Source organism: Dasypus novemcinctus, chromosome 15 (genome assembly GCF_030445035.2).
Source record: "Dasypus novemcinctus isolate mDasNov1 chromosome 15, mDasNov1.1.hap2, whole genome shotgun sequence".
Classification (NCBI taxonomy): Eukaryota; Metazoa; Chordata; class Mammalia; order Cingulata; family Dasypodidae; genus Dasypus; species Dasypus novemcinctus.
The window spans coordinates 89,035,474-89,061,880 of NC_080687.1; the positions used below are offsets into that span (position 1 = coordinate 89,035,474).

The following is a 26,407-nucleotide window of genomic DNA, read 5'->3' on the forward strand; positions in this document are numbered from 1 at the left end:
TCATCTTAATTGTTATAGCTCTTTCCTTATTTTTGTGTTTTTAATTTGCTTTCTCTCTTTTTTTTATTCCAGCTATGCTGATGCTTGAACAATTTTGGTAACACAAAAAAATCCAACACTTGCTTCAGGTTATCAATCTAATTGCTTTCTTGTTCTCCAGTATATACTCATCCTGATTTTTTAAAACCTGTTTTCCCTACCTTTCCTTTGTTTCCTTGTGTGTTTTTTCCAAAATCTTTTGGTGTTGGAAAGGGAAGGAATTGAACACTTAATGAACAACGTACTTGTCCCTAGTTTTAAATGGATTATGTGTCTCTTTTAGTATTTTTTCCAAAATTTAAATTTTATTAAAAAATTTTGTCATGTTCTATTTTCATGTCTTGGATTCTGTAACAACAATATTTTACTTAATTCCCTTTGCTGAGGTCATCTAAAGCCTTTTAAATTTATTGTCTCCTTCTAGACCCCATTCTTTTGTAGTTTTTTGTAGACACAGATTGTATTGAAATATTCCTTCAGGTTCTACATTTGCAAAAGACTTTCTTCTGTCTTAAAGAAACAAACAACATGTTCAAAAGGCAAAACGAAACAAAAAAAGGTGGAATGGCAAGGTGATTGATTTACAGTGAGAATCAAGTGTTCTTAAGAGATCTGTAATAATCTATTCACAGGGCCTCTTTATGTTCTATTATCTACACTTAAAATATTTTACTCTTTGAAAGTCTGAGTGACAGCTCTCTCTCCTCTTTATCTGTTTGCATTAAATATTACATGTTTTGATAATTCAAGAATTTGACAAGGCCAGGAATAATCCTCTGGATACTTAGGAGAGCTGCTTTCTTCTTTCTTAACTGAGGACAAATAGTTTCCCCTGACTTTCAGTAGGAAGTCTATGCTAATTTTCTTCTCTTTTCTCTAGCTATGCTCTTCACAAATAGAATTGGAGAGACCTGTTTCCTAGCGTAATAGGTTTTTTTGGAATTGTTTCACGTTTCAAACCATCACTCTTAGTAATCTTCTGTTACCGTTGAACTTTTAAAGATAGCTACCACTCCCTTCATGGGCTTAAAAGACAGAGGAGACATCTCTTTTTTTTTTTTTCCTTTACCGGTGGTTAATTCTGTGTAATTTCTTCCCGGGTCACTTCAAAATGACCAGCGGGGCGGTTTCAAGTTCCAGTTCAATAGAAGCATTGTTGCAGGCTCCAAAGGAAGTGTTACTTCCTTGAGAAAGGCGACCTTGAACCAGCAGAGCCAAACAGGGATGGGAAGCAGGTATCTACGAGTGGGTTGTTACATATACTAGCGAGAGGAGGGAGTCCCACGCCAACGCCCGGTGCCCCGAATGTGGTATTCTGACTATGGCACGGTGTATTGGTCACAGGTCCACAGCATATCCCACATCCTGTAAGACAGCACCCCAACCCCGTACGGCACTGTTACTTGGCTGGTACCATTTCTAAGGAGGCTTGTATTGATGGATGATGGGGACTCCATGGCCACGTGCCATTGTGCCTCTTCTTTTGCTTTAAAATTAGTTCTTCGGTCAGAAGCAATTCCAAAATTGACTACTTTCATTCAACGTATTTAACTCGCTAATCTATCAGAATATATTTTGGTATACAATATGAAGTGTGATTCTAATTGCTCACTTTTAGTTTACAAGGGGAAACCACCTCATTTATAATTAGTTCTCAGCTTCCTTGTCGTTTTCATGTCAAAACAAAACAAAAAAGAAAGGGGATGACAGAGAACTGTGAAATGAGACTGACGGTCCCTTTTTCTTCACAAGACTAATTTTCTTGGGATAGGAATACCTTCCAATAAGTAGCCTAAAACTTACATGTTTGCCTAAAAATGCATTAAATAATTAGCTAAATAACTGAAAATATTCAAAAACAGAAACCCTTAAAAAAAATCTCTAAAGTAGTTTCAACGTTTCTATAAATTATGAAATGGATATTCAATAAATACAAATTTTTCGTACATGAATTTGGGCAAGTTGATATTTGGTTATATAGATTGATTATATACATATGATATATATTGAGTATACACATATATATAATTATATATAGATCATATACATATATAATTTGGTTTATTGATTATATATAGATACACAGATTTTTCTTCTTCAGTTAAGAAAAACTCTTCAATAATTTACTGTACAATCTTCCAAACCTTTCTGTAGGCATACATATATGGTCTCACACAGTTTTTTGTTGTTTAAAATATGGCATTATACTGCACATATAAATCTAACTTGCTTTTAAATAGATTAAGGACTCCTTTCCATGTTAATGTCCATGGGTAAAGGTAATCTTTGGGGTTTTAGAAATTGTACTGATTTTATAGGTTAATTTGGGAAGAATTGTGCATAATATTAAATCTTTCTTTCCAGGATAAGATATATTCATATCTTCTTGAGTGCCCTTTAGCAAAGTTTCATAGTTTTCTTCATGTAGGCTTTATGCATTTTTATTTACCCTCGGTATTTATGTCTTTTGTTGCTATTATGAACAGGATATTAAAAATTGCAACTGGTTACTGTTATTGATTTTTAATTCTAATAAAAAATATTTTATTTCACTCTTCTGGATTTTCTCAGTTGGTGGTTGTATATCTCATCAACAGATAGTGATAATTGTGCTACTTTCTCTCAAATATTTATTTTCCTTTTTCTATTTTGACTTTTTCATGTTATCTAGGTCCTATAAAAAAGAATTTTATATCAGTGGCATCTTAGTCTTGCTCTGACTTCCATGGACAATGTTAAGTGTAATGTTTGTTTGTTTGTTTGCTCTGGGATCTGATAGATACCATTTTTCAAGTTGGGGAAGTTTCTTTCTTTTCCTAACTTATGCAGAGTTTTTATTGGGCAATGGTGTTGTATTTTATTAAATGCTTTTTGTGGATACCTAATGAGATGATCCTTGGAATATTCCCCTTAAGCAATTTGACTCTGAAGACCCAGTACCAAATTCAATCATTATCTCTTTGATCTTCATAATAGTGGTATGCAGTTACCAGTGGTATAAAATTGCTATATCTGTTAAAGAAGACCTTTCAAATCATTTTGATACATCTTAAGAATAGAGCTAATTGTGTATGAATAACTCCTGATTAATATGCTTCTTGTTTGAGTTAATTCTAATGAATTGACTTATAAATGAGAAATCACTAAATTAAGGAATCTGAGAGTAAAAAACACAGTAAAATGGAACTGAGACATTGCGTTTATGTTTTCTTCCAACAAATGGTAAAGCCACTTATAAATTCATGCTCAAATTAAGAATAGCTTTATGATCTTCACAGAGCATCTGCCAAAGTAAATTATAAATACCTCAGTAAAACTTTGAAATTATATTGGATAATTTAGTATTTATATGCTGGGGTTGGCAAAGCTAAAAAATCATTAGAAGCATTTAAACACTTATAAAATAGATGTGAATAAAGTTTGAGCTCCTAATTCTAACATACAGGGATGATGGAGCAAAAGAAGGTGTGGTGTATGGAAAGAAGAGTTAGGAGTATAAAAAAAAAAGTGATTCCCGTAAAGGACAGATATGGTATGATTCACTTATATGAAATATCCAGAATAAATAAATTCATAGAGACCAACAGTAGATGAGAGGTGACTGTGGTTGGAGGGAAGGGGTAATGGAAAGTGTTGGAGAAAAAGCAGCGCTTACTGGGACGCAGAGACTGATGACTGCGGGCAGCAAATTTATTGGGAAGCTCTCCCAGTGGAGGGGGTCTGAAGAATAGACTTCAGCCCATCCCTAGAAGGGGGAATGTGAATTTATGTAGTATCTTCCTGGTGGGGTAATGATAGTCAGAGGGAGGGAGTCAGGGGTCCAAGTGAGGTGCAGGGACCAATAGGAAGCCTGAGAGGTGAACCTTTTCCCTCGTATGGCTAGAGGGTAGTGGGTTAGGGAGTTAGGTTTTCTCGGAATGCTGGGGGAGCAGGTGGTGCTTTGATGTGAAGGTCTCTCTATCACTTTACTCCTGTTTCCCATGGTTTCTTTGTTCAGGCTTTGGGGAAGTGCCATACTTTCAGACATGTAGGTTGGAGGCTTGTATTCCCTCAACGATTTCAGAGGGACCTGAGTCACAGCTTGTTAATTACTGCTAACCTCGTGGGGAGGACCTTCTAACAGGGAGTTACTGCTTAATGGGCACAGAATATCTGTTTGGGGCGAGGAAAAGTTTTGGTAATGGGTGGTGGTGGTGATGGTAGCACAGCATTGGAAATGCAATTATTGTCACTGAAAAGCACATTTCAAAATGGTTAAAATGGCAAATGTTATGTTTTATATATATTATCACAGGAAAAATTTTTAAAAAGTGGTTCCCAAAGTGCCTGTCCATAGACTAAAGCAGGTTCATTCCGAAGTCCCTCCTGGTTCCCAGCATCTCTCTGAAGCCAATTTCTAACTGCTCCAGCCTTTAGAGCTTTGGGCTAGGCAGTCCCGGGCAGAGGTCTTCCTGCAGTCCTGGCCAGCCAGACACCTGGCTTGATGCTCTGGGCACAGGGGGGCACAGCAGCTCCAAGTATGGGGATCATTGCATCTTAGCCTTTCTAAGTTCACCTAGAATATTTCTGGATTGGGTGAGCCTATGACTTCCATTTTCTCAAAATCCATAGGTGGGTCTATGAAAACCCACACTCCCAGAACAGGTTAGACCTTGCGCTTGTCTTCCTATAGCAGTGTCCAGTAAAGATCCCCGAACTGACCAACTGGTATTGAAAAATGATGACTTAAAATGTAACACCAAAAACTTAGGGTATGATTTTTCTCCATTTCAAAACATTTTAAGTTTTCATTTAAACATATTACAAGGTGGACTCTTCCTAATTATTTTTATACAAAAACGACTTTTCTATATGCACTGATGGTGATAGTGGAAGTTAGTTTCCTCCTGCACAATGATTTATTTGCAGAAATGATCCATACTTAAAAGAAGACATATAAGGTGCTGTGTGGGCTTGTCAAACAAGGTCAATCTGAGCAGGGACCAGGGAAAGTGTCTAGAGGAAACTGAAATCTGTTTGTCAACTTAAAGGACGGTTATTAGAATTAAATAAGAAAGCAGCAGGGAAACCCTCTCAGTACAGTGCCCTGCTCATAGCTTTTCTCCTGCTAGTTTTCCTTCCCACATACTGAACAGTGGGACCTTTACCTGGAAGTTGGGGGTAAACGTGATTAAAGGGAAAAATCCAATTAATGTAATTTATGGATTATAGCTGACTGCAATATTGTAATATTCATGCAGCATTGTCAAAGAAGGTACTATGACAAGACTAATGATCAATAATAGGGGGTATGAGATTTTTTTCTTTTGGACTAAGGAAAGCATTCAAAAATTTACTGAGGCAATGACTGCCTAACTCTGTGATGAAAGTGAGTCACTGAGTGTACACTTTGGATGCATGGTACAAGGCGTGGGACTATATAATACAGTGACCATGTGGTGGATGACAGACTATGATTACAGTACAAATATGAGAGCACTCTCTCATGAACTGTAACAAATGTACAATACTAAGACATGGTGTTAATAACAGGGGAGTATGGAAAAAATGTACCAAGTGTAAGCTATGGGTCATAGTTAGTAGCAATCTTTTGATGATGTTCTTTCATGATCTATAACAAATGTCCCACAACAAAGCAAGGTGTTAGTGGAGGTGTGATGTATGGGGAATCTGCATGTTATGCAGGACTGTTCTGTAAGTTCACAAATTCTCTGATAAAAATAATAAAAAAAAAACACCTCAAGGTAGTTGTTCAAAGAGAAGGGGGGATTTTGTCGGAGGGTTCCCGAGGCTCGAGGTATGATCTTTCCCTCTGTTTCTCAATATTTTTTTGTTCCTTCCCTCCCTAGTTCTGTTTTCTCTTTATGTTCTCTCTTTCTTCCTTTCCTTTGTTCTGCCTCAGACTATGATCTTAGAGAAAAAGACGTTAGTTGGGAAGAAATTTCCCAATGAGGCTAATGAATTTTGAATGTTATGATGATAAAGTACTGTAGCACTTGACAGATTATGTAGACACTCAGTAATGACAACGTGTCTTTGTCACCGGGAACTTTTCTTTGGAGGCACAGCTACAAGAATCCGCCTGGGTATTACTCAGAGGACAGGAGCAAGGGACATACAGCAGAAGTGAGATGCCCATGTCTGGCTGCCTTGATCTACCCTGCTAGGAGGGCGGGTTGCTCTCTGCTGCCATGTTTATGAGTTCTCCCCGGGTGGATGTGGGGTCTCATCACACTTTCCTGTATCCTCCAATTTAGGAATTTCTGAATAAGAATTCCCATTTGGGGTTTTTGTTTTGCTTTAAAGGGACAGAGTCTTAAGCAGACATGTAGTTCTGGTGCAAGATTTCGAGAGGAAATCACTTTCTTTTTGAAATACTTTCATTTGTCAAAATAAAACAATAGGTGACAATCTCTGGCAGTGTTCTTGGTTGCAGACAGAAGAATGCATTCAAGCTAATGTGAGCATATGTTAAGGAATGAAGGTATCTTGCCTTGAAGGCTAAAGAAATGAACCTCCGATAGAACTCCCAGAAACCCCACCTTGCAGAACTGTTCTGCTAAGTGAGCTGCTGCTGCCTCTCTGGTGATCAGGAACTTGCCCAAATCAGGAAGCTACCACCACAGCCACCAACGCTGGGCCACACCACCTCTGCTGCAACTCTTCCCCTTTAGAACAAGCCTGCGGCCAAGTCTCCTAAGGGTGTGTCTTATTAATACACCTTCAGTTGCGGGAGAGGCTGGGAAATAGAGCTTTGTGTATTCTACTTGGGGAAGGAGAGCTTGCAATAGGGAAGAGGACCACATCATGTAGGGGGTTCTCAAAAGATCTAGGGTAGCTGTGAGTGACAGCTCCTTGCTACAGCACCTCCATGCTAAGGGTCAATAATCGGGGGGGGGGGGGTTGGGATTCTTTCTAGTGGAGTAAGGAACATGTTCTATCATTGACTGCGGCAATGACGACACAACTCTGATGAAATCAAGAGCCACTGAGTATACACTTTGGATGGACTGTACAAGGCATGGGGCTCTATACGGCATCTCATGGATGGATGGACTGTTATTAACAGTCCAAATATGAGAGCATTCCCTCGTGAACTATAACAAATGTACACTCTTAATACGGGTGTTAATAATAAGGGGGCTTATGAAAAAAATACACCAAATGTAAGCTTTGAACCACAGGTCACAGTAATATTTTGATGATGTTCTTTCATAATTTGTAACAAATGTTCCACAACAAAGCAAGGAGTTGGTGGTGGAGTAATGTATGGGAATTCTGCACATTATGCATGACTGTTTTGTAAGCTCATAAATTCTTTAATAAAAAAAAAAACCCTGATCTATGAAATCTGGGTCTGGGAACTATAGTCAGTGAATAATAAATCTGAAAAGAGAGACTAGATAAAGCTAGATTATTGAGGGTCCTGGATAAAACATTAAAGAGCTTGAAGATGATTCTGTAGACACAGGGGAATGTCACTGAATGTTTATTTATGTACGATCCAACTACCTCTTTGAAGATGAAATGGAAAATAATATTATTTATTAATATTTCCATTGACAAAATTAAAATAGTCTTACCACTTTTCCCTCTGTATCTAGGTTTGCCTATCTTACTTGCACTATATCTATGACTTGTCATCAGCAAGAGTGATGAAATCCCACATGGTCATCATGGAACTTCACTGATGAACAAAGTCTCAGTTCATGAGAATGCTGGCTTTATAATTAATTGTTCATGCTATATGCTTCTAGGATGGTTGCCCACGTCATGATCCTTTTTATAGATACTTATTTTTTTTAAGATTTATTTATTTATTTAATTGCCCCCCCCTTCCCCCGGTTGTCTGTTCTCTGTGTCTATTTGCTGCGTCTTGTTTCTTTGTCCGCTTCTGTTGTCATCAGCACGGGAAGTGTGGGCGGCGCCATTCCTGGGCAGGCTGCTCTTTCTTTCACGCTGGGCGGCTTTCCTCACGGCGCACTCCTTGCACGTGGGGCTCCCCCACGCGGGGGACACCACTGCGTGGCAGGACACTCTCTGCACGCATCAGCACTGCGCATGGGCCAGCTCCACACGGGTCAAGGAGGCCCAGGGATTGAACCGCGGACCTCCCATGTGGTAGACGGACGCCCCAACCATTGGGCCAAGTCCGTTTCCCTATAGATACTTATTATTTACTTATCTCTGCAAACATTCTAGAGCCAATTCAGAATGAGGAAAGGGGCCAAGGAAGTATTCCACTGTGGGGATGCCGGCAGCTCATCAGCAGTCTCTGTGAATTCTGCCATGAGTTCTCAGATGGATTTGAGTTAGAGACCTCTGCTCTCTATAGTCTTGCCAGGAGGTAGGGAGGTAAGCACAAAGGACAGACTTGGTGGTTTGCAGGGTGTGACAACAGGACTTGTGAAGATTGTCATGGATGTTGGGTGAGTCCAGATTGTGGCTATGGATTTCAGTGTCCCAGAATGGTGAAATCCGTAAGTGAACAGATTAAAAAGGAATAGATGGCCCAGCCATGTGGCAAAATTAGTTTCTTCTTGGGCAGAAACTAAGTTAGATTTAAATTAAGTTGAGGCAGGACTAAATTAGACCATCAAAAATCCAACCACATTCCTAAAGAAAAGCCTGCCCCTGATAGAGCTTGACTTTGGGAATCGAGTTGGTACCAAAATGGTGGAATGCCTAGGGTAGGCTGGTGGAGCAGTATGGAGTGTGATAAGAGAGAACTGTTGCCCAAGAAACAGTCTTTACTTGAGACCTGACCATGAAAGTTGAAGAAGAGAAGGATCCTGAGAGGTGGAAGCTTAAGATCTTATAGGTCAGGCTGGACCCATGTCCAGAGGAAAAAGACATGGGTCCAGCCTGACCTATAAGTCTCCTTAAGACAGGGCTTGTTAGAAGGGGGCATTTAACTGCTCCATGGTCAGGGCAGGTGACAGGGTGCAAAGGGATTTAGAGAGGCAGAGGAAATCAGAGTAAACTGGAATCCCCGCTGAAGTATGGCCCGGATGAAAAGTGCCCTCTGAACGATGCAGACAGGGAGATATTAGCAAGATCCCAGGGGACCTGGACGGGCAGAGTCCACCCATCTCATTGGTCCTGGGAGGATACTCGTGGGCAAAGGTACAAATGTGCTGGAAAGCAGATACCGGAAGGGCTCTAATGAGCGTGTTCGGATCTCCTCCCCTCTGATTGGCCATTGTCGTGACTGAGGAAAAATCACGGACATGTTGGCTTTTCTGGGAGAAAGGCCCTTCCCCTCTCCTCACTTCTCAGGATCCAGTTAGAGTGGCTGGAGTCCTTGGCTATGGCAAACAAAAGCCTTGAAGAGCCTAGGTTGAGGTGTTTTCTCTTCAACATTCTTCTCCTTCTGCTTTCCCTTAGCATTCTCTCTCCATCTCACAGATGTTAGGGCTGACAGGTCTGAGGGTCCTTCCCTGACCTGGGCAGCCTAGACCGAACTGTTATTTGTTTATGACTCAATAGTGTTAAACAGGGTTTAACAGTGTCCATGGACTATGGACGTAGGCTGCCTCGGTTCAAATTCCAGCTCTGCTACTGTAAAATGGAGACATAATCATGCCTATCTCTAGGGTCGCTTGGGGATTTAAATGAAGGAATATGTGTAAAACTTTTATAATAGTCTTTGGCTTAGAACAGGTGCTATACAAGTATTAGCTTGGAGACATTGGGGGAAACAATTCACTCAGCCATAATTTATTGAGTGTCTCCTATACATCAGGTCTCCTAAGTACTGGGAATAAAGCAGTAAATAAGAACAGGTCCCTGCTTATAGATGAACAGGTTCTCGAGAGTTTAGAAAGCAAAACACAAGATAATGTTAGATAGTGATAAGTGCTATGAAGAATATAAAACAGCATGAAGTGATTGGAGTGACTGGGAACTTGTTTAGTTTGGATTGTAGGGAGAGCCTCTTTTGGGTGATGACACTGAATGGAAGGAGCCAGCCATGTGATGACTAGAGAAGGGGCATCATGGGCAGAGGGAACAGTTTATGTAAAGCCCCGAAGGCAGGAAGGACCTTGACATGTTGAGAGAATGGAAAGGCCGAGGTGGTTGTAGTATAGAACATGAAGGGTGACATGAGATGGGAGAGGAGCAGGGGGTGGATCTCGTAGGACCCTGGGAATTTTGGATAGGTTCAAAGTGGGCTATGAAGCCATTAGCAAATGTTAAGCAAACAACCAGTGTGATCCAATTTATGTTTTTAAAAAATTGTTCTGTCTGCCATGTTGAACATGGATTGCATGGGTGGGGGATAGTGGGAGACCAGTGAGGAGGCTCAGGTCTCAGTCCAGGTGAGAGATCATGATGGTTAGCCCTAGGTGGAACAGATAGAGCTACAAGTGGATGTATTAGTTTTGAAGGTTGTTTTAGTTTGCTAAAAGCTGGGAAGGCAATATACCAGAAATGGGTTGGCTTTTACAATGGGGATTTATTAGGTGGCAATCTTAGAGTTCTGAGGCCATGAAATTCCAAATCAGGGTATTATCAGGCAGTTTATCACTGAAGAATGGCACATGGTGGCATCTGTTGGTCTCTCCATTCTTTTCTGAGTTTCATTGCTTCAGCTTCAGGCTTCCTCTCTCCTAGTTTCTGTTGATTTCAGCTCCTTGCTCTCATGGCTCTCTCCCTCTGTTCTTGTGGCTTTTTTCTCTGTTTTCTGTGAGTTTCTTTCTGGGTCTCTCTCTGTATTCATCCCATGCATAAAGGACTCCAGGAAGAGGATTAAGACCCACCCCAGGTCACACTCTACAGAAGTAATCTAATCAAAGGCTTATAACTGAAGTAATCTAATCAAAAGGTCCCACAAGAATGGATTAGCTCTAAGAACATGATTTTCTGAGGTTTACAAAAGCTTCACACTACCACAAAGGTAAAGCTGGCAGAACTTGCTGATAGATTGGATATGGGGGTTGAACATAAAAGAGCGCTCATCTTAGGTTTTTTACTTGAGTTACTGTATGAATATTGATACTTTTTATTGACATGGGGAAATTGAGAGAGAAGCAGGTTGTAGAGAATATCTATTTAGGATGTGTGCAGTTTAAGATGCCTATTAGAGACTGAAATGGAGATGCAGATAGGTGCATTAGAATGGAGTTTGGGGTAAGATTCAGAATTAGAAGTACAAATATAGATGTTACCAGCAGATAACTGGAGTTTAGAGCCATGAGATGGAGTACTATTACCTGGGAAGATGGTGTAGACAGAGAAGAGAAAGGGCTCTGAAGCTGAGCCCTGGGACACATCAATATCCAGAGGTGGAACAGAAGAAGAGCTAGTGAAGGAGATTGAGAAGGAGAGGCCAGCGAGGTGGGAAGAAAACCAAAACAGTGCAATACCACAGTTCTTTGGAAACAGGGAAGCTGAGAGAAAGAATTATTTTAAGAGAGTAGAGAGGGGTCAACTGTGCAGAACGTTATTTTGAGGTTGAGTTGGATGAGGACCAGACAGCGTCCATTGCATTTGGCAAAGGTGGTGACCCTGACAAGAGTGGCTTCCATGGTGGGGCAGCGGTAGAAGCGGGGGGATAAATGAGTTAGGGAGAGGCTGGGGAGTGGGAAAGTGGAGTCAGTGATGATAGTATTTGGACTGCTCTTTCCTACCATGAGAGAGGGAGAGAAAGAGGGCAAGGAAAGGCCGATTCGTTTTTCAAGAGAAATCAGGGGGAAAAGACCAGCATTGGTTCTTGGCTCTAGACCTCAGCTCACAAGGGACTGCATCATGGTTTGGGCCAAGCCTTGTAGGATAACAGGGGTCCACGGTCCCTTTCAACACTTTACCTCTGAAGAATCTTATGGGGAGGAATGGCCATGGCAGGATCTTAGGTTTTTGTCACAATCTGTTTCTCTGTCTATTGAGCAATCCAACCCATAGTTATCTTTAGTACTGATAAGAAAAAAATAGAATATTAATTTCATAAATCACCACTGTTTCTTCTCCTTCCTCTCCTCCTCTTTTTTTTCTTCTCCTTTTCCTTCTTCTTCTTTGGTATAGGTGTTTAATGCTAAGGACACTTTACCTTCAGATCCAGCTTTTGGACAGCTTTTAATCTTTTGTTAATTATATGTTTCAACAAATTAAACAGCATGACTAATTCTGTGGCCTAGTCACTGACTGACTCCAACAGGAAATTTCTCTTTAGGAAAGTTCACTCTGTAGGTACATTCATCTGATGTCTAGTCATAGATAAGGTGGTTTTCAGACTGCGAGGAAAGAATATCATACTCTAATAATAGTCCAGCCGAACCTGCAGTTGTCTATTCACATTGATTCTTTATTCAAAGCCGTGCTTTAAATATGGAATTCTAAGAACTTTGTTTTTAAAACAGGTTTCCAACCCTGTCCCCTACCTCCTCCCCAAAGGATAAAGCCTGCTTGAGCTTGTACTCTTTACTCCACCCTGGAGAAAACTGTTAATTTCTAGATCTTTCAAGATGCCAAACTGGTTAGTCAGAGGATTTCTACAGCGTGTTCCAAATGCCTCCCCCTTTCAATCATCATTCCCCTGGTTCTCCACTCCCTCAGCTGCCACACGAACAAAAACAGCAAATCAGAAAAGAGAATCAGAGCTTTTCAAGTGGTCTCTGGGCTCTCTGGTTTTGAAGACATAATATCGGGATTTTAAAGATGGAAGTGAATATATTGCTGTCATTGCACCTTATATTTGCCTTCCAAGAGTTTTAAGGATTAATTAATCAATCAAACCGTAGGCTCCCTACTTTCTATTATCATCACGTTTAAGATGTGAACGCAAAAAGTATTCACTGCTGCTGTGCCAAGGCCTTCCCGAGCCCGTCCCTGTTCCTTTCCTCAGTCTCCTCTCTCTTTCACCACCTTATACCGCAGTTTAGCATAGCCCTATTCCTTTCAGACCTTGGAAGCATCAGCGGAGCTCCCTCCTGCCCCTTGGCCTTTATAAATAATTATGTTTCCCCCCTGGAAATACTTCCTTCACCCCTCGCCGCTCTCTCCCTCTTGGCCTACCTAAGGGATGAGAGTTGGACCTCCCGATTCCTCCAGGAAACCCGTAATTGGCCAAGACCAGATCCGGCATCTGCTCTCAGTGCTCTGGAGCTCCCCGCACCCTGGAACTGGTCCTGTGACGCCGGAAAGGCGTGTTTGCCTGACACAGTCACAGCACTGCAGACCTGATAAAGGCAAGGACCGTGCGGGTCTTGTTCATTTTCTCCCTAGTACCAAGCACCAGGCATGATCGTTGCTCACTATACATTTACTGAATGAATTGAATAAATTAAAAAACCAATTTCCTTTAACCCATTTTTAAAAAGTACGATGGTAAAGAAAACATGAAACGAATGACTGCTGTCGCCTCCGCTGGAAGGTCTACTCGGTCCTAACAACTCTACCCCCGGCGACCAGAAACACTTCACTAGTGAGCGCTGCCGAACCTGATGTCTGGGTGAAGCCAAAGGTAATGATTCGCACCAAGTAGCTCTTCGATGAATTTCTAATGTAAGAAAGGAATGAAGATGCGGGACGCTGTCCTGGGGATGCAAAGAGCAGAGGTGTCGAGAAACAGGCTCTGGTGCCCGAGAGCGCGGCCCGATGGCATCCTCAGACCCGCTGCAGCCCGTGTCCTCCCCTCGAAGATCGGCCACGAGCAGCCCCGCTCCTCGCAGCCCCCGGTCCTCCCGTTCCCTCACCCGTCCCGCTGGCACCCCTGTGGCACCCTGTGCCTGCCTGCCGCTCTCAGGGTGCGCTCTGTGTCTCGGCAGGGGCAGGGGCCACGTGAGGGGAGAGGCAGGACGGGGCAGCCAGAAGGGCCCTGGTGCCAGCGGAGACCCTTCGCGGACAGCACTCGAGGCTTGCCAGCTGGCTCGGACCAAGCTCCTACAGTCCTGCCCCGTCATCTGCTTCTGGTCCTGCCTGGTTCCAATCTGGCCTAAAAAGGCGGAGAGGCTGGAATAGGAAAGGGGGGAGAGGAAAGAGCATGTGTGGAAGCCCGGCCAGGTGGAGGGCAGGGGGCGGCGGGCCGTCCAGGAGGGGACAGAGGCAGCATGAGCAGCAGGGGCCGAGGTGAGCAGACCAAGGGCAGTGCCCAGGGACGGGGGCGTCTGTGTGAGGACAGTGCAAGGGAGGGCAGGCCCTAGCCTGCTTAAGACCTTTGTACTGAGGGCAGCTGCTGTAGCCTGGGGCAACGGGAAAGAAAACATACTAGGGACCTGGATTCCACCCAGGCCATAACGACAGGTGACATTTACAGTGCGCTTCTCTTCCCACGCCCCAGACCTGTCTCCACTTAACCCCTCCTTCTTTGGCATCTCAGACTCCCTGCTCCACCAGCCCCCTCGCGCTTGCCTAAAAACGCGTTGGTTTCTCTAAGCTACAAAACAGCAAATTTCACCACCCGAGTTCTTGAAGTGTTGCGGATTCTTCCTGTCGCTCCTTCTTCTGCATCTCTAATTCCAGGTTATTCTTCTGCCTCTCTGATGGGCTTCCTATGTGCTGAGAAGTCCACATTTTATAGGTTATTCGACCCAATTGCTTCATCTCTGCGCCTTGGTTTCCTCATCTGTAGAGTGGGCATAATAATAGCTATTTTGATTGGTTATTATGATAATACAAACGAAAACGTCATTAAAACAAAAGGAAGCTTTAAAACCCTGTTGTGTGTGAAATTTTGTAAGATATGAGATTTTGCAATTCCTGTAGGCACTAAGTTTTAAAAGCACAGGACATCCCGCATTTAATCATGAGGGGAAGTTTTCCCTGTCTAATTTGTATGATAGAAAAGTGACATTCCCTCATTTATTTTCTTTTTTCAGCTGGAGCTTTTATGTTTGTGAAGAGTATAAATTATATTTTGTAAAATGCATACATAAGGGAGGCAGATGTGGCTCAAGCAACTGAGCTCACGCCTACCACTTGAGAGGTCTGGGTTCAGCTTCTGGTGCCTCCTAAAGAAGCAGCAAGCTGGTGCAATGGCCAGGCACAGCAAGCTGACACAACAAGATGACACTACAAGAGACACAAGAAGAAAAAACATAAGGAGAGACTCAACAAGCAGGGAGCATAGGTTCCTGGTGCCTCCTACAGAAGACAGCAAGCTGATGTGTCAGGCAGGTGCAATGAGCTGGCACAACAAGATGACATAACAAGAGACATGGGGAGGAAAAACATAATGAGCAGGGGGCAGAGGTGGCTCAAGGAAACAGGCACCTCCCTCCCACATAGGAGGTCCTGGATTTGGCTCCCAATGCCTCCTAAAGAAACAAGGAAGATAAACAGACACAGCAAGTGCAAAAACAATGAGGGGGTAGGGAGAAATAAATAAATGAAATAAATCTTTAAAACAACAACAACAACAACAAAAACCAAAATGCATACATATATTATGTAAAAAGCATATTATACAATTGTTTGGAGTATATATATCTAGTGGAGGACTTGCTGAGTCATATGGCAATTCAATGCTTAATATTTTTTTAAGAACTGCCAAGTTGTTTTTCACAGTGGCTCTGCCATTTCACATTCCCACCAGCAATGTACTTTTCTCTACATCCTCAAGTACAACTGATTTTTGTGTTGACCTTGTATTCTGCAACTTTGCTGAGTGCTTTTTGGCACTAACGGTTTTGTGTGTGGATTCTTTAGGGTTTTATGGATATAGGATCATGTAGACGGCGAATAGAGATAATTTGATTCTTCCTTTCCAATATGGATGACATTTATTTATTTTTGGGCCTAATTGCTCTGACTAGAACTTGTTTTCTATATTTTAAAGCTATGGTAAATGTATATATGTTTAGAATTGCTATGTTCCAGTAAATTGAACATTTTTACCATTATGCTAAAAAAAGAGAGCATATCATATATCTCTTATATTATATAAAGAACATAACATTTATTATGCCAGATGTTAAGTACATTATTTCATTGAAGCTTCAAACAATACTGAGAAATAGGTATTACTGTGTTCATTTTAAAAAGTAAGAGGCAGCTTGCCTAAGAGCTCATGGTTACTAAGGAGAAGAACTACGTTTCTCTTTAACAGCAAATCCCATACTCTTTGCACTAAATATTAGTACACCCCAAATGACAAAGTATGAAACCAGTCATTATCCAGGTTATCAAGATCATTATTTTGCTAGGGGTTGCAAAATTCTGATGTCCTAATTCTAGCATCCCTTCTGCATTTATTAGAACTCTTCTCTAAATAAGTACGCACTCTCATCAACTCTTAGAGAAAAAAGAAGTACCCAACCTCGTTCTTCGTGCCATTATTTCTTCCTGTGGCTTGCCAAGTTTTCTAAAAGAAAATGCTTCCACTAACCCTCTCTGAGAAAGTCGCTGTAGCAACATCAGTCCCAGTCCGGTAACCTGGAGGCTTTCACTGAGTTCCCTGCCCCACTCCCCAGAACGTGAAGGCAGCGCTGACTGACCCCCGACTCCCACCTGCTCTCCCAGAATCCTGAGTCGCCCCGAGGGGCAACTAAGCTGAACCACCTGGGTGGGCGTTCCCTCCCACCCTTCCTCCCTGTAGCAGGATTGGGCTCTTGCCGGATTCCTGTCACTCAGTTTTCCTTTGACTAGAGCTCTGACCGCGAATCTAAGGTGGCTGGGCCCCTGTTCTGCTGAATGTATTCTCAGGTATCAGCAGAGCTATGTTTCCCACACTTTGCTCTGCTCAGTTGGTGGGAACTCTACTATTTCCCTACTGCTCGAATACAACCCACTTGCCACATTTTTATCTGAACTCCAGATCCATTTCTTAGTGCTCATCTGACCTACAGGACAGAATGCCTGTGCCACTGCTATTTCCAGTCTCCCTCTACCCCATTCTTCACTCTCAGTCCCAATTATCTTTTTTTTTCTGCACTCAGGGATTTATGTTTCCATGATTATATCCTATATTGATCTCTTTGTTTACTTAATTATGAGCAATTATTAATATTTTCTTTTCTCAAAAGCAATAAATGCTCATTGTGGGAAAATAAGAAAATAAAGAACATCCATAATCCTATCACACACCAACCAAACACAAGAAAGAAAACTGGTGGGATTATGGAATCCTATCACTCATCAATACTCTCTAATCACTTTGGGGTATATCCTGTCAAGCTTCTTAATTCATTTGTACAATAATTACACTTTTTACACACTGCATTTTAAAACCTGCCTTCTCGGGAAGCAGATGTGGCTCAACCAGTTGGTCTCCCATCTACCATATATGGGAGGTCCAGGGTTTGATACCCAGGGCCTCCTGGTGAAGGCAAGCTGGCCCATGAGGCAATACAGAATGGCCCTCCACACAGGAGTCCCACCCCTGCAGGAGTGCCAGCCCATGTGGAGAGCTGGTGCAGCAAGATGATGCAATGAAAACAGACACAAAAGAGAGATAATAAAGAAACACAGCAGATCAGGGAGCTGAGGAGGTGCAAGAGAACGATTGCTTCTCTCTCATTCTGGAAAGTCTCAGGATCAGTTCCCAGAGCCACCTAATGAGAATACAAGCAGACACAGAAGAACACACAGAGAATGCACAGAGAGAGCAAACAATGGTGGGGTGGGGGGAGAAATTAATAAATAAATAAATCTTCTCACTTACTGCATTTTTTATGTCTTTACAGGTAAATACTCTGTCATCAAATTTTTAATGGCGTTCAAGTTTTTCCATCTCGGTTTTGTGCGGGATGAGGGCAGATGAGCAAGTGGAGGTCATCTGTAGGATTTGCACACCTGAGTTGTGGTCTGTAAGAAATGGAGCTTCGTCAGCAGCCTACCACGTGAGGAACCATGAAGGACACTCTTACTAAGACAGTAGGAATAACCTTAGCCCATGTGAGTAAACAATAACTTGGTTTGCTGCAGATTGTCTTTTTGTATGTCCCGTGTTATTTACAGAAGGTGGATTTGGGGTTGGAATTTCCATTTCTTGCTTCAGGTACATTGTAACTAAATTTAAAGCTATGAACTTGCTTCCAATGCAATCCTTAGTTAGCCCTTGATGCTTCATCAGATTATTTCTATGGGAAAGTTTGTTACCCTCCAGAATGCTCCATAAATGATCTGGCTGTGGCAGGGGGAGGCTGCAACTCTTTGCTTCTCCAATGTGAGGACTCTGTGTTTCTAAGCTGCCTTCCTTCCTCATGGACCATAATCCCTGTTCTCCAGGGGCTCCATCGGGGGTAGGAATGTCACTCTATGTTTATCATCTATACTGAGCCTAGGCCTCTGACTTCCCAGAAGCCTGAACACTGTGAAACTTACTGAAATATATTTATTTATTTCTCCCCCTTCCCCTCCTCCCGCCCTCCTGTATGTGTGTTTTTTTTTTGTATAGGAATTTTATTTATATTTTTTGTTTCTCTTTTTTATTCTTTACTTTCTTTTAAATGCTACATTCAAAAAATATGAGGTCCCCATATACTCCCCACCCCACCCATCCCAACCCTCCCACATCAACAACCTCTTCCATCATTGCAGCACATCCACTGCACCTGGCGAATACATTCTGGAGCAACACTGCACCACATAGACAGTGGTCCACATTGTAGTCCACACTCTCCCCTAGTCCACCCAGTGGGTCACGATAGTACACACAACGTCCAGCATCTGTCCCTGCAGCACCACCCAGGACAACTCCAAATCCTGAAGATGCCCCCACACCATATCTCTTCTTCTGTCTCCCTACCATCAGCAGTAACTGTGGCCACCCTCTCCATATCACTACTATACTTTCTTCCCTTACTAATCACAATAGTTCCCCAGCAGAACACCAGTAAGTCCACTCTAGTCCATACTCTATTCCTCCATCCTGTGGACCCTGGGATGGTTATGTCCAGTCACCCTCTACATCAAGAGGGAGCTTACATTCTACATTGGATGATGGTAGCAATTCTCCTGCTTGCAGCTGTAGGCACTCTTGGCTGCCTGGTGTGGAGGTTGACCCTCTTCACCTCCCTGTCAGCTGGCCAGGGTAAGTCCAAGAAACCAGAGGGTAGGAGCTGCAAGTCTGCTGAGGCCCAGGATCTGGCCCTCACACGGACGTTCAGAGATTCAGGTCTCCTGAGTATACACCAACCCAAATGCCAACCACATGCCGGTAAAAGTAACAGAAGAGACATGTGAGACAGGTCATATCTGAGTCTGACTCCATCACACTCAGGAACACAAACTCCAAAGTAGGGCCAAATGACATGCCCTGAACTCCAGAGCCATCTGCCATGACCATAGAACCTGTGGGTCTCTGCAGCCCTCAGGAGAATCAGCACTTGGGTTTCCATCTACCTTGGCTGTCTCTGGTACCCTGCTGAGGCATGCATAAGCATCACCCCTCTGATGACCTCCCATATAAACTTACTTGTCCTTTCCATTTCCCCCTTTCATCCAAAGTCAAAAGGCAGTTTTTAACGCCTGATATTACATGTAGGCTGAGATATTCTGCCGATCTGAGTTGACTTCTTTATTCAAGGTCTTTTTCTTGTTACATCATCAGCTGGTGCTTGGTAGTAATCCCTCAGCACCAGGGAGGCTCGTCCCTGGGAGTCATGTCCCATGTTGGAGGGAAGGCAATGCATCTACATGATGAGTTTGGCTTAGAGAGTGGCCATATTTCAGCAACATGGAGGCTGTCAGGAGGTAACTCTGAGGCACCCTGTGGCTCTAGGCCTAGTTCATATTTCAGGCACACAGGCTCATAATTGGAGCCATCAGTATCAAGGGCTCACCACTGGACCATTCGTCTTTGTTGGTCTTTGCCATTGCACTTGGGGGATTGTTGCTGTTCCATTGGGGAATGTGATAGAGCCCCCCTGGTCAGGAACTCAGCACTCTCTCACCTGTTGTTTCCAACTGAAACCACTATGAAAATATCCAAACCTTTCTATGTACCCTGTATGCATGCCCTGGAGAATTTCCTCCCAACTGTGTGCCCCCCACCAATAACACCCCACACAAGTGCTCCTCCCCCACCTTAGCTGAACCTCTCTGTAGTCCAAAACTTCTTCAAAAAGGAAGCCCAATATATTGCCAAGGTCCATTAATAGTTAAATGGAATATGGTGATGGGTTCAAAGGTTAGATATAGAATACATGCTAATTTAGAAAAATTAAATAAAGGAAAAATAGATTGGGGTATCAAAAAAATGAAAAATGAAAAAGTTTTGTTTTTGACATTTTGCCTTTCATCACTGCTACAGGTGTTGCCCTGTATGTACAGTGGCAAGGCAATTTCTTCCATTTCTTCCTCAGTGTCTACCTCCTTTTTTTTTTCTCTAATCATTAAGTTTATTTCACATAAGTTTTAGATCACAGTAATTCACATATACAATATATTGTACTCCCACATATCCAACATCAAACCCTTTGTCCCTTCACCAACAATGATCTTTTTACATGTTCATATTATATTTGCTGAAGCTAATGTACAGATATTGAAACAATAGCTTTCAAACATGGTTCCATTGGAGTTTACATTACAATTTATATTTTAGACTATATAATTTTCTAAATTTTTAGTTATCTTATGTTTTACATTATGGTTTACATTTTAGCCTATAGACTTTTATACATTTTTGGTGTAATTTAATATGTCCTATATCCATCATTGCATGACCTTTTTTTTTGTTTTAATGGGTTTGGGCACTCTTGTAACTTTTTTTTTTTTTTAAAGATTTATTTTTATTTATTTCTCTCCCCTTCCCTTCCCCCCAGTTGTCTGTTCTCTGTGTCCATTGGCACACTCCTTGCGCAAAGGGCTCCCCTACACAGGGGGCACCCCTGCGTGGCACGGCACTCCTTGCGTGCATCAGCACTGCGCATGGACCAGCTCCACACAGGTCAAGGAGGCCCGGGGTTAGAACTGTGGACCTCTCATGTGGTAGACGGACGCCCTATCCATTGGACCAAGTCCGCTTCTCTGCATGATCTCTTGGAACACTTCCATTGTCCCACAGTTACACTGATTCCATGTATTCAACACCTCTTTCCCCCTCCCCTCAGGACCCACCATGGCAATCAATCTTCATTACTTGAAGGACCATATTCAGAGATACTTGCAAAAATGTTGAGGGCTTGACATACTTGACTGCCCTAACCCATTGGGAGCCACCAATTCTCTTGAGAGACACAATTCCGTTTGAGAATATCAGTCCTCCCCAGGATGTGGGTATATCTTCACTCTCATTGTATGGGTCTCCACCCAACGATATAACCCACTATGACAAAATGAGCACTCACACACTCCCTAGAAGCGTGCCCTGTGTCATATGCCCTCCCCTTAAGCATCTTAAACAGGTAACCTTCCATATTATATTTTCTAAAAAGTTTTCTCTGCATTATGACGTCAACCACATACCTGACAATCTCCAATGTTCAAATGTGCCTCCACCCCCACCCCCAATTTCTTGGGCAATCTGACCCATCTTCCCTTCCCTAGCCCCCCTCAATCCCATTCAGCCCCACCCAAAGTTATCCCTATGCCCCCATTTTATCCCTTCCCTGTACAAATACTTACCTCCACCCTGCTGTTTTTTTGCTGTCTGTGTTGTCTTCTCTTCTCATTTCTTCTCCTCTAGGATTCATTGGGATTTGATCCTGGAGATCTCTGATGGGGAGGGAGGTTCCCTGTCAACTGCCCACCACAGTACCTGGTTTCTGCAGTGCTTCACCTTGACTATCCCCTTGTCTCTCTTTTTGATGCATCATCATCTTGCTGCGTGGCTCATTTGTGCGGGGCACTGGCTAACCACGTGGGCACTTGTGCAGGCACTGGTTTGCCACGTAGGTGCGCTTTCTCTTTTTTCTTTTTCACCAGAAGGCCCCAGGGATCAAACCCAGGTCCTCCCAAATGGTAGGCGGAAGCTCTATCAGTTGAGCCACATCCACTTCCCCACATATTCTTCTTAAAATATTCTGACATTCATTCCACTGACAGGTGGAGTTTATGTTCCATACCCTTGAATCCAGGCAAGGTCATGTGACACCATTCATTTGGTGGAACTGCTGCTATGTGACTTCTGAAGAAAGGTCATAAAAAGGATATGACTTTCATATGGCTCTGTCTCTCTTGGAACATACACCAAGACATAAGCAGTCAGTCCAACTGCCCAGAAGCCACCATGCTGGAAAGAGTATATGAAGAAGGCACTTAGAAAGGGATACCCATGGAACTGCAACTGTGCCACCTCCCAGCTGGTTGAGTCTTCCAGCATCAACTGCCAGAGATGTGACTGAGCCAGAAAAAACTGTATGTCCCTGGCAGAGGGAAAAGTAAGACTCCTCTATAAAGATGCTTTCATAGGGCATGTCTTACTGCCATGGAAAACAAATCCCATTGAAGTTGAGCCCACAGTAAGAGTTATAAAGCCTGTAAGGAAATACGTAATCATAAATGTAACTCAGAAAATGCAACAAAGGGAAGAATTTACCCTTTAGCATCTATAAATAATAGAGCAACTTTAAAGAGATTTTTTAATGTGTGTTTAAAATATTAAGGAGATAAAGTATAGACCTTTTAGACAAAAGTAAGATACTATATCTAAAAAAGAAAAGAGCAGATAGACTTGAAAAGGAAGAAAAAAAGGATTCTAGAAATGTAAAATGATAGTAATTCAAATAGAAATTCAATGGACATGTTAAACAGTACACTGAATATAGTTACAAAGAGAATTAGGGGGAAACGGACTTTGGCCCAGTGGTTAGGGCGTCCGTCTACCATATGGGAGGTCTGCGGTTCAAACCCCGGGCCTCCTTGACCTGTGCGGAGCTGGCCATGCGCAGCGCTGATGCGCGCAAGGAGTGCCGTGCCACGCAAGGGTGTCCCCCGCGTAGGGGAGCCCCACGCGCAAGGAGTGCGCCCGTGAGGAGAGCCGCCCAGCGTGAAAAGAAAGAGCAGCCTGCCCAGGAATGGCGCCGCCCACACTTCCCGTGCCGCTGACGACAACAGAAGCGGACAAAGAAACAAGACGCAGCAAATAGACACCAAGAACAGACAACCAGGGGAGGGGGGGAATTAAATAAATAAATAAATCTTTTTTAAAAAAAAAACAAAAAAACAAAGAGAATTAGCGAATTGGATGATAGATCTGAGAAAATGATCTAAGACTAGTAGAGAGAACTAAAACCATGGAAAATAGGATACAAAAATTCTTTAAAAAGCATGGAAGATAGAATTACAAATTCCAACCATATCTAACAGTAGTTCAGGAAGGTAGAAATCTGAGAAAGTTGAACAGGGGTTGGGAGCAATACTTGAGTACATAAGGGCTGGAATTTTTCCAGAATTGAAGGACATAAGTCCTCAGATTGAACATGCATACCAAGTCCTGAACAAGATATTTAAAAACAAAATTCACCTAGACACAAAGTAATAGTGCAGAAAGTTAACTGAGAAAAGAAAATAGTAAAAGTTACTAAAGAGGAAAAGAGAACCTGTAAAGGAATAACAGTGAGAAGGACCACAGACTACTAATCACCAGCACTAAATGCCAGAAGGTAATGAAATAGTAACTTTAAGGTTTTGGAGTCAGTTATTGTCAACTTAGAATCTCATAGCTAATGAGACTGTGATTCAAGAGCAAGAGGTAAAATAAAAGATATAGAGAGTTTACTTCCAGACCTACTAAATATTAAAGAATGTATTTCACCAAGATGGAAATTGAACCCAGAAGGAAAGAATGGAATAGAAAGAACAAAGGAGGAAAAACATGGGTAAAATATTTTGGTAAATATCATTAAATAACTACAAAAGTAGTAACGGGGTTTACCGATTTGGTAGAAAATTTACAAATAAGGGGGAATTTAATAACATAAGACAGAAATGCATAGCTGATTGGAGAGGAACTTAAGAGTTTAAATGTTTTACTTTTTATTTGTTTATGCCAGGGGTGGATAGAGGTATTGACTAACCTGCGACTTCAAGTATATATGCTAATATTTTAAGGGTAAACACTAAGAATTGAAATTGAAGGTATAAGTTTCAAATTAGCCAAAGTGTTTAGGAAAAGGGAGAAAATGAAAGAAAATACAATCAATAGAATAGAAGCAAGAAAGGGGAAAAAAGTGAAGGAAAGGAAGATTAAATAAAAAACAAACTGAGGGCGGTAATAAATCCAAGTATGGTGATCATCATGTATCAGAGCATTAGTTTTCTCCACATCTATTCTCTCCGACTTCTAGAGTAATGTAGCTTTGGTTGGGACATGACATAGCTTCATTTCCCATATTCCTTTGCTGCTATGTGCAGCCAGGTAACAAAGTTCTGGACAAGGAGATGTAAGCAAAAGAGAATTCCGGTCTAGGCCTTACGAAGCTGGGCTTGTGCTCCTTCATGCTGATTTTTCCTGGAACTGAACTCAAGAACTAGATTTCACCACACAGATAAGGCATGGGATGGCAACGTGGAGCAAAGGAGCTACAACGGCAGGGACCGCTGATACCATCTCCATTTGAGGAAGTTAGCATTCCGTGTGGGGGTGGGCAGTCTCTTCCCTACAACAACCTTTCACCCTAATGGCTAAACATGACAAATGAAAACAGATGAAAATAAACTATTAAAAGGCAGAATGGATTAATAAAGTCAAAATTCATGTTATTTACAAGACATACTTAAACCACGATGACATGGAATGGTGGAAAACAAGGAGATGGAAAGAGACGTACCAGGTGAACACTAACAAAAAGAAAGCTATCAGATTATGCAAAATAGAACCTCAGGTGAAAAAAACAATGGACAGGTAAACAGGTAATGAAGTTTAAGCACCGTGTTCTGTTCTTGGCTCTGGGACTGACACAGTAGGATCTTGGCAACTTGCTTTATTCTTTTCTCCCTTCAGTTTCCATCTCTATAAAAGGGTGTGATAATATATTCTTTGCAGAATTGTGAGAATGAAATGAGATAGTGAATAGGAAACTGATTTTCTATGGCCATAAAATTGTAGTAACTTGAACTACATCACATGACTACTTCATTCACAAACATTATGAAGCGCCTAGTATGTGTCAGGATATGTACTGAGAACCAGGAAGCTGGAGATACTTGTCATCAAGGGAGATTATATGTTAAAAATGAGTTCCAAAAGTCTTGTAAGGCATCATGATGGAGGTGTTATATAGGCTAGAGAGAAGAGCCAGTTCTAATCTGCAGCAGGGTGGGAAATGATTTCATACGGGAGATGACTGAGGCTGACCTGTGAAAGATGAGCAGCGTTTGGACAGGCTAAGAGAAAGAGCATTCGATGAAAGAGCACAATATAAAAAAAAGTGGCCTGTAGAAGGAACTGCATGGGAGGGACTCAGCGTTTGATGAGCCTGGAGAACCAGACAAAGGCTAGGATGTTGGGACCTTATATCCTGCAGGCAATAGGGAGCCATTGAATGGCTCATCCAGGAATGACACCCTCAATTTTGTCTTTGCGTAGGCTTACTTTGGCAGCAGTGAGAGAGATGTAGGTGGGGTGGGCAAAGGTGGGTAACCAGCTTAGAGGCAGGGAGACTAATAAGGAAAATCATACAGTGTTTCAGGGGCTTGAATGGAGGCACCTAACCAAGGCAAGAACAGTGCAATGGAGGGAAGGTGATGGGAGCTGGGGCCCGGGGCGGCCGGGGGGGTGGGGAACTGGGATGTTTTCTTAATTTCTCCTATGAGTGACTTGGTGAATTGTGACATCGACCGAGAATGAGACTAGAGATAGAAGCCCCTAGTAAAATTGACTTCTGTTTCAGGCAAGTTGAATTTAAGGCCCATGGGACATCGGGGTAGACATTTCTGGGAAGAAGTTGGCGTTACAAAACTGGAGATATAGAGATGGTTTCAGCAAAGGGAGCCATGGGGGTGGGGGTGGGGGGTGAGGGGGCACGGATGAACCATTCAGTAAGCCCTGGCAGCAGGAGAAACTGAACACGGGCAGACTTTGGACACCCCAACACTTATGAAGTCGCAAAAGAGGCTGAGCGAGAAATGGTCAGAGAGCTTGGAGGCTGAAGCATCACAGGAAGCCACGGAAGGAATGCTTTCGAGAGACTTTTCAAGGAAAGTCTGAAACACCATGACATGCTGCAGATAGGCCAAGGAAGAGGAAAACTGGGAAAAAGCCAACGGTTTAGGGAGTTTCCGTAGAATAGTGGGCACAGAAGCTGGTTTGCAGGGCCCTGAAGAATCAGTGGTAGATTACGAAGGGGATGTGAGAATAATGAGAACAGGTTTTTAGCTCCCTTGGAGCTTGACTGTAGAGAGATGGGGTATGGGGCTTTTAATTTTTGGTGATAAATATGTGAACGAGTTAATATCGTTAAAGACAGTGGGATGATGCGGCTTGAGAGAAGCTGGAAGTTCAGGAGAGGGAACTGAATCTAGATGGAAACCGTCTTCGATGCCA

The 26,407-nt window shown here is 42.5% G+C and overlaps 1 protein-coding gene across 1 annotated transcript; it reads right to left on the bottom strand.

The window, feature by feature from the left end:
- Positions 1-12,327: 12,327 nt before the first annotated feature.
- Positions 12,328-26,256, bottom strand: LOC131273439 (uncharacterized). The gene is made up of 3 exons (XM_058276629.2): positions 21,547-26,256; positions 17,639-17,781; positions 12,328-14,602 (listed from the first exon to the last, which is right to left on the bottom strand). Exon 3 carries the CDS (start codon positions 14,349-14,351, stop codon positions 13,293-13,295), a length of 1,059 nt encoding a protein of 352 aa, XP_058132612.1. The 5' UTR covers positions 14,352-14,602; positions 17,639-17,781; positions 21,547-26,256; the 3' UTR covers positions 12,328-13,292.
- Between the last annotated feature and the right edge of the window lie 151 nt (positions 26,257-26,407).